Genomic DNA, 9,500 nt, shown 5'->3' with positions numbered 1-9,500 from the left:
CCCTTAGACCGTTGGCTGTATTTTAGTCACTATTTTACCGCATTTAAACTATTTTCTTAACGGGACCTAATTACGGGTTTTTTTGAGTTTTTTCACAGGAGTTGCTTCCCTTAGACCACTACCTTAAATTTTTACATGGAATTCTTAGATTAGAAGGTTAGGTTAGTTGTTTGTTTGGTTTTTTGTTTGTTTGTTTGTTTGTTTGTTTGGTTAATTGTTTGTTTGTTTGGGTAATTGTTTGTTTGTTTGTTTCTTTCTTTTTTTTCTTTGTAGGTTCTTTTGGTTCTTACGGTTCCTTTCGTTTTTGCTCTTGGCATTCAAAACAGGTCAAGGTCAGTTAACAATATTTACATTTCACGCTTTAATACATCAGCACCACATACACTCAAATACAACATTCATCTAACGCTTTATACATCATTAATACATCCTGTCTTTTCACTTTCTTTGCTAAACAGCTAAACCTTTGTCTCGTAATGGCATACAACGGCTACATCAAATTCAAAAAGACATTAAAACACCGTTATGTACATGGGAGTAGGTTCATCTCTATTAAATTATTAACGACAAAAAAGGAGACTTATCTATACTTTAAAACACACAGGTCCCACGCACACACTCCAGTCACCGCGATTGTCAATATAGGGAGACATTTTACCGTTATAGTGCACCGCAGACTGTCAGATATGACATTTATGGGTTTTATGTATAAACATGTATGTAATATGAGTACTTAATTAATGATGAAATGATGCTGTTATTAGTATGCATTAATTGACAGAAGTAGACTCGTATCGCGAGAAACATTATTATTGATTCGCATGCCTGTTGGACCATGATTATGGGGCCTGTACTGTTACCTGTAGAGCCGAGTCTCCACGCACTCACGTGCAACAGGTGAAAACCTGAATGTCCATTTTTTGTAAGGTGAGCTGTTAGACTTGTCGCCAGTCACCTAAGCTGTTAGCTTCACTTGCCCATTGAACATGTAAGAGGCAAGTCGGGGAAGATTCTTTGCTCGCGTGCTCAGGAGTCTTCCCAGAGACAGAAGACGGAATTCGCGAGAGCTTGTTTGACCATTCAAGCAGACGCATGAAGAGATGAAGATGCACGAAGCAGAGCGACGTGATCTTAACCGGACTATAATGGACCACGCCAGGAGTCGCCGCGTCGGCTGGGTGATGGAGAAACAGAGATGAACTACACTACGCTGTTCTGGTGATGGGGTAACACATTAATTTACTCATCTAGAACCCTGGGCGTATTGTGTATATGTGTGTGAATCCTGAACGTTTGATATATGTACATGCTTTACCAGTGAGCTATATAAACATATTGAGCTCCACCGATTTTCTTTTATTGTTGGAATGAATCGGAGGAGAATAACGAATGCGTATAAATGAAATAGTAGCCTTCTGACTGACAGTCGGTATTTTAGATAATTCATTCCTGACACAGACCTACATTTCACCCATTCAAACAATATCATCCATCACACTAAACACAAAAATAGACAATACCAGCTTGTATGTTTTATGTATGTTATATCAATATTCAACCTTTCATCACCATCCATCAACATTAAGCAGCCACATTCTTTCCTTAAGGTAACGTTAAGTGGTTAGTCATGCCTACAACGTCACCATATTCTTTCCTTACATAAAACACACACACACACACACACACACACACACACACACACACACACACACACACACACACACACACACACACACACACACACACACACACACATACACAATCCACACACATGAGATACACCCGCACACACAAATGCCAAGCAGCATATCAACACATTATACTATTTCATTCAAGTCGTATTTTTAAATTATTGCACAATAGATTTACTTTTTGTGGAATAACATTCGTTGGTTCCACAAAAGATGTGTATACAAAATTATGCACATTTGATAATTATTGTTATGGCATTACAACAACAACGTTAACAATACTACCACCACTAATAATACTTTAAACATTAATATTTGCAGTTCATTACAGTTTGAAGAGCTTTACAACGACTCAAAAAAACAATCTGTTCAAGTGAATACAATTTATATTAATCATGTCTTAAACACACACACACACACACACACACACACACACACACACACACACACACACACACACACACACACACACACACACACACACACACACACACACACCAAACACACACACACCAAACACACACACACCAAACACACACCAAACACACACACACCAAACACACACCAAACACACACACACCAAACACACACACACACACACACACACACACACACACACCAAACACACACAAACAAACAAACACAGACACACACACACCCACCAACACACAGCGCGCAAACACACACATACTCACACACATTAAAACACACAAATAAAAACATTCAAGATATAACGAAAACAACCAACTTCACCTACAAATTAAGATGAATACATACAAGACCTAAATTAGAATCTAAACAGAATGGGAACATTAATTTTAAAGGTACTGAACTTGTCAAATCCAGGTGCACGGAGCACCTGGGGCTTTTAGTCATACCTCAGGCAGCTATTCGTTAGAAGAACTACCAAGTTTCATTGACTTGCACCCAAAGAGTCAAGAACTGCAATTTTGTTTACGAATTAATTTTGAACTCGGACCCGGCTGGTCTTGACCTATTTTTGGATCTAAATTTAGATCAGGTAGATCACATCATGCACAAAAAGACACGTCACTAGCAAACTATGTCAGACATCATCATGAGTTTGTGTAAAACAAAATGGAGGCCGGAATCACTCAGTTGAATCGAACTCCGACCAAACACCACTATAATAACTAGGTTAATGTATGCACTCGCGTAAACAAGAAACTGTCGAGCTTCACAGATGTCGTCGTTGGGTAGTTTTGGGTTTGTTTTACTACCATAGGAGGATTTTTGAACTGTAAATGCACTCAGCTACAACAAAAACGCAAAACGAAGGCTGTGAGCTGCACTGTGCCTTTAACTATCATAATCATCTGGGGATACATTTCACAGCTGTATCCTGCATTGGCACATGTTATTTGCTTGAACAACAGCTTTTTCAGAATCATGAAGACAATACATTTAATACTAAATGTAGCAGTTGATGTATAAGCTGAGCATAGAAACACACAACAGCACAACACAGAACAAAGAGGCCTCCCTTAATCTATTGTCTTTCTCTCATGAACAAACCAATGAGCACAAGATAGAACAATAAGACCTCCCTTGATCTTTTAATATGTATTTCTGACACAAACAAATTAGAACAACACAACCTCCCATGAACTTTTATCTTTCTTGCAAAAAAACCCAACAATAAGCACATACTCAATTGCATGTCTTTCTGGCGGAGTAATGAAAACAATATAGAACAAGAAGACCTCCCTCGATCTTAGATCTTTCTCACAGACATAGAACACAAGACAGAAAAATAGGGCTTCACTTGATCCTGTGTCGTTCTTTAAGAAACCACAGAACACAAGACACAAAAATAGGGCTTCACTTGATCCTGTGTCGTTCTTTAAGAAACCACAGAACACAAGACACAAAAATAGGGCTTCACTTGATCCTGTGTCGTTCTTTGAGAAACCATAGAACACAAGACAGAAAAATAGGGCTTCACTTGATCCTGTGTCGTTCTTTGAGAAACCAGAGAACACAAGACTAAAAATAGGGCTTCACTTGATCCTGTGTCGTTCTTTGAGAAACCACAGAACACAAGACAGAAAAATAGGGCTTCACTTGATCCTGTGTCGTTCTTTGAGAAACCACAGAACACAAGACAGAAAAATAGGGCTTCACTTGATCCTGTGTCGTTCTTTAAGAAACCACAGAACACAAGACACAAAAATAGGGCTTCACTTGATCCTGTGTCGTTCTTTGAGAAACCACAGAGCACAAGACAGAAACATAGGGCTTCACTTGATCCTGTGTCGTTCTTTGACAGGTGTCTCTTCTTGTAGTTGCATTTGGCACACACTTCTTTTTAGACAAGCGAAAACTACAACATTGGTCAGTATCATGCACATTTTGTCACAACATTTTTGACAACTGATCAATGTATTTGCAATATTTTATTTATAATACAAAAACCAATAGACTGCTAACGTTCCCAAATTCAGAATAAAAAACCCAAGAAAGGTATGTTGTTGGAACATTTTATTATTGACAAAACAAAACGTTAGTTTCACAAATCTATTGACCCAGCGGTCTTTTGAGTGAACAGACAAAGACCAAAAAAACCACAAAACACAGAGATCATGAATTTGACAATTAAAGTCGAACCTGGTTTTGTGACCCCCTCTCGAAAGCGACCGCCTGCCCACAACGATTATTCTGAAGGTTCACATTCGAGTGTTTTTTTCTCTACAACTCACTTTTCCACAGAGACCACCTGTCAAAAGACAGGATCGACTGTACCTGTAATTACGCAAACTTAGTACACACTGGACGCAAAACGTGTAAACCAGATTCCATGTGAAAGCTCAAGTAGGCAAAGCTGCACATCGTTGCCGACAGTTTTTGCACACCACTTCAATGTTTTACCTTGTCACCACAGATTAGGTGCTTGTCACCACAGATTAGGTGCTTCTCAAATGTAGGGAAGCTACAGCTGCCACACAGTCTGTTCTCTTAGTGTGTTACGTAATTGTCGGGGTTAGTGTATGCTAACGATTAACGTAATTTTGGATCGTTTTATAAAAAACATAATTCCAATTACAATTTTCAGATTTTTAATGACCAAAGTCATCAATTAATTTTTAAGCCTCCAAGCTGAAATGCAATACCAAAGTCCGGCCTTCGTCGAAGATTGCTTGGCCAAAATTTCAATGAATTTGATTAAAAAATTAGGGTGTGACAGTGCCGCCTCAACTTTTACAAAATGCCGGATATGACGTCATCTAAGACGTTTATCGAAAAAATTAAAAAAAACTTCTGGGAATATCATACGCAGGAACTCTCATGACAAATTTCATAAAGATCAGTCCAGTAGGGCGGGGATATAGCTCAGTTGGTAGCGCGCTGGATTTGTATTCAGTTGGCCGCTGTCAGCGTGAGTTCGATCCCAGGTTCGGCGGAAATTTATTTCACAGAGTCAACTTTGTGTGCAGACTCTCTTCGGTGTCCGAACCTCCCCCCGTGTACACTACATTGGGTGTGCACGTTAAAGATCCCACGATTGACAAAAGGGTCTTTCCTGGCAAAATTGCTTAGGCACAGTTAATAATTGTCTACCTATACCCGTGTGACTTGGAATAATAGGCCGTGAAAGGTAAATATGGGCCGAAATGGCTGCAATCTACTGGCCGTATAAAATTTCATCTCACACGGCATCACTGCAGAGCGCCTAGAACTGTACACACGGAATATGCGCGATATAAGACTCATTGATTGATTGATTGATTGATTGATTGATTGATAGTTTACTCTGAATCGCTCTACACACACACACACACACATACACACACACACACACACACACACACACACACACACATACACACACGCACACACATACACCACGACCCTCGTCTCGATTCCCCCCTCTACGTTCAAACATTTAGTTAAAACTTGACTAAATGTAAAAACAAATAGACTGCCAACGTTCCAAAATTCTGAATAACAAAAAAAGAGAAGGTCGGAACGTTTAATTGACAAAACAAAACGTTACGTTCACAGATATATTGACCCAGCGGTCTTTTACGTGCACAGAAAAACACCAGTTGACAACACTTATCCTGACAAAATGTTCAGCAGCTTGCAGTGAAGACACCAGTAGACAACACTTATCTTGACAAAATGTTCAGCAGCTTGCAGTGAAGACACAAGCGAACCAGTCAACATAAAAGCCGCTGAACATTTTGTCAAGATAAGTGTTGTCTAATTAGTGATTACTGGACATCAGTTCCTCTGCCAGCAACAAAGATGCGTATTCATCCCGCGGCAATACTGCAACAAAAAGCAAAACAGAAACCATATACTGAAAGAGGACAACCAGAAGAAATGAACATTAAATCTCTGTCATGACAGTCTGTCAGTGTGCTACACAGTGCACATTTATAAATACACTGGAAGCCCCCTTTTAAGACCCTGTTTTCGCAGACTTTTTTTGTTCTTAACCTCTGTTACTAAAACAGAAGAACAATGAAATGCTCCTGTTCAGACTTATCTTGACATTTCCTGTAAAAATAAACTCTGTAACTTAACCCCCATTTTATGACCCGATCCCTTTTAAGACTCGATCCCTCCCTTTTAAGACTCGATCCCTCCCTTTTAAGACTCGATCCCTCCCTTTTAAGACCCGATCCCTCCCTTTTAAGACCTGATTTTCTCCGATTTTTGCAAATCTTAAAAAGGGGGTTCCACTGTGCTGTATTAGAGCATTAAGTACACCTGCACTTAAACACAGTCAAATCTATCTCTTTTGCTTCCACTGTGTTGTATTAGAGCATTAAGTACACCTGCACTTAAACACAGTCAAATCTATCTCTTTTGCTTCCACTGTGCTGTATTAGAGCATTAAGTACACCTGCACTTAAACACACTTTCTATGCCCGGTTCGATCAGCGTGACTTCAGCGAAGAACAACGGAAAGTCATGGAGGAGGTGCTCAGCCGCCCGTCCACGCCCATCATCATCACCACCGACGAAGTCCGGTCGACCTTCAAGAAGGTCAAGGCACGCAGTGCCGCAGGCCCAGACAACATCACTGGCAGGCTTCTACGGGAATGCGGAGACTCCCTTGCCCCTGTCTACCGCGAGCTCTTCCAGAGGTCCCTCGACGAACATTCCATCCCTGCAATCTGGAAGAGCTCCATCATTGTTCCTGTACCCAAGAAGCCCAATCCCTTGACATTGAACGACTACAGGCCCGTAGCGCTCACCTCCATCCCCTTCAAGTGCGCTGAGAAGTTGGTCCTTCGGAGGCTGAGGTTGGAGACAGAGGACCATCAGGATCCTCTTCAGTTTGCATACACCCGCAACCGGAGTACTGAAGATGCGATCCTAACCCTCGTCCACAACGTCTCCGCCCACCTGGAGAAGCCCTCCTCTTACGCCAGGGTCCTGTTCATCGACTTCAGCAGCGCCTTCAACACCATCCAGCCTCATCTCATGATGAGGAAGCTGCTGGAGTTCGACGTCAATCCAGTGCTGATCAGTTGGGTCTTCAGCTTCCTTACGAAGCGAACCCAGCGGGTCCGTATTGGACAAGTCTTGTCCGAGGCTGTCGCCACCAATACAGGCGCCCCCCAAGGCTGCGTGCTGTCTCCCACGCTCTTCACGCTGTACACCGCCGACTGTCGCCTCAGGGATCTTGTCAACCTGCTGCTGAAGTTTGCAGACGACACATCCCTGTCAGGTCTCATCCTGAAGAACGACGAATCGGCGTACAGACACGCAGTGGAGGAGCTGGTGCAGTGGTGCGACGACAACTTCCTGGAGCTCAACGTGAGCAAGACGAAGGAACTCATCATGGACTTCCGACGAACCAAGTCCGCCGTCGACCCCATCATCATCAAGGGCGAACCAGTCGAGATGGTGGATACCTACAAGTATCTGGGCACCATCATCGACAACCAGCTCGACTGGTCGCCAAACGTGGACGCCGTGTGCAAGCGGGCAAACCAGAGGCTCTTCTTCCTGAGGAAGCTGCGGCAGTTCCACGTCGACCCACAGATCCTCCACCTCTTCTACCAGGCGACTATTCAGAGTGTCGTCTCCTTCAACCAGCTCTGCTACCACAGCAGTGCAAAGAAAGGCGACATGGAAAGGTTGGAGAAGATTGTGAAGAGAGCAGGCTCCATCATTGGCTCTGAGCTTCAGCCTCTCAGCACTCGATTCCCGAGTGTGGCGCTGAAGAAGCTGAGCATGATCCGCTCTGACGACCGCCACCCTCTGCACCAGGCGCTCGCATCGTGCGAGCCCACGCGTGAGTCATCACGCCGTTTGAGGTGCTGGCGGGCCAGGACGAACCGGATGAGGGACTCGTTCCTCCCGATGGCTGTACGACTCTACAACCAGTCCCTGTGAATGTGACAGTATGCTAGATAGACTTGAGTGCTGTAAAATGTGACTGTGAGGACTATGGGTGATGTGAACTGTGATGTGAGGACTATGGGTGATGTGAACTGTGACTGCGGAAGGACAATGAGTGCTGTGAACTGTGACTTGGAGGACTATGGGTGATGTTTAGTAGGTGTGAGCGATGGTAGAGTAGAGGACGTGTGATTGGCGGGGGGGGGGGGGGGGGGGGGGTAAGAGTGGAATGTTGACGTCTGTTTACTTTGTATGATGGGGGGGGGGGGGGGTTATGTTGTAATGTAATGTATGATGATGTACTATGTGTTGATTGCGTATGTATGGGGGTTATGATGTAATGTATAGGTATGATGATGTATTCTGTGTCGATTGTGAATGTATGGTGGGGTGGGGGGGGGTATGATGTAATTTAATGTACGATGATATATTTGGTGTTTGATAGTGTATGATTGTTTGTTAGTTGTAGATTATAGTACGATGTTTGATGTTGTAATGTTTGTGCGTGTGTTATAATGCAATATGTTATGATGTAATGTGTGATGATGTATTCGGTGTTTGATAGTGGATGTATGCTTGTTAGTTGTAGATTTAGTACGATGTTTGAGGCTGTAATGTTTGTGCGGGTGTCATATGTAGCCGTACGAGGGTTCCAGTGTGTGAGTTGTGCATTGCCGGGCGCTAGAGTGCTGCATGAATAAGTGCATGTGGAGTTGTATGGCTGGGTGAATTGTGGGTTGCGTACGTCCGAGGGGCACATGTAGCCTGTGTGTCTGAAGTAGTGGGTATGTGTGCGTAAGGGTGTGTTGATATTGAACTTCAGTTGTTGCTTTGTAAATGTCTATGTATCAGTGTATTATGTCTTGCCACACACATGCCAAATTTCCTTGTATTGATGAGGACAATAAAATTTCTTGTATCTTGTATCTTGTATCTTGACAGTCAAATCTATCTCTTTTGCTTCCACTGTGTTGTATTAGAGCATTAAGTACACCTGCACTTAAACACAGTCAAATCTATCTCTTTTGCTTCCACTGTGCTGTATTAGAGCATTAAGTACACCTGCACTTAAACACAGTCAGATCTATCTCTTTTGCTTCCACTGTGCTGTATTAGAGCATTAAGTACACCTGCACTTAAACACAGTCAAATCTATCTCTTTTGCTTCCACTGTGTTGTATTAGAGCATTAAGTACACCTGCACTTAAACACAGTCAAATCTATCTCTTTTGCTTCCACTGTGCTGTATTAGAGCATTAAGTACACCTGCACTTAAACACAGTCAGATCTATCTCTTTTGCTTCCACTGTGCTGTATTAGAGCATTAAGTACACCTGCACTTAAACACAGTCAAATCTATCTCTTTTGCTTCCACTGTGCTGTATTAGAGCATTAAGTACACCTGCACTTAAACACAGTCAAATCTAT

At 42.4% G+C, this 9,500-nt stretch overlaps 1 protein-coding gene across 1 annotated transcript in view; it reads right to left on the bottom strand.

Annotated features, from left to right (window-relative positions):
- Positions 1–346: 346 nt before the first annotated feature.
- Positions 347–9,500, bottom strand: part of LOC138968217 (uncharacterized) — a 72,762-nt gene continuing 63,608 nt past the window's right edge. The window contains exon 21 of the mRNA XM_070340767.1: positions 347–5,984. Within this exon, the coding sequence (XP_070196868.1) occupies positions 5,920–5,984 (65 nt within the window). The 3' untranslated portion in view covers positions 347–5,919. The remainder of the gene's footprint in view (positions 5,985–9,500) is intronic.

This window comes from Littorina saxatilis, linkage group LG6 (assembly GCF_037325665.1).
Source record: "Littorina saxatilis isolate snail1 linkage group LG6, US_GU_Lsax_2.0, whole genome shotgun sequence".
Taxonomy (NCBI): domain Eukaryota; kingdom Metazoa; phylum Mollusca; class Gastropoda; order Littorinimorpha; family Littorinidae; genus Littorina; species Littorina saxatilis.
This window is presented reverse-complemented; position numbering and strand designations above follow the sequence as displayed.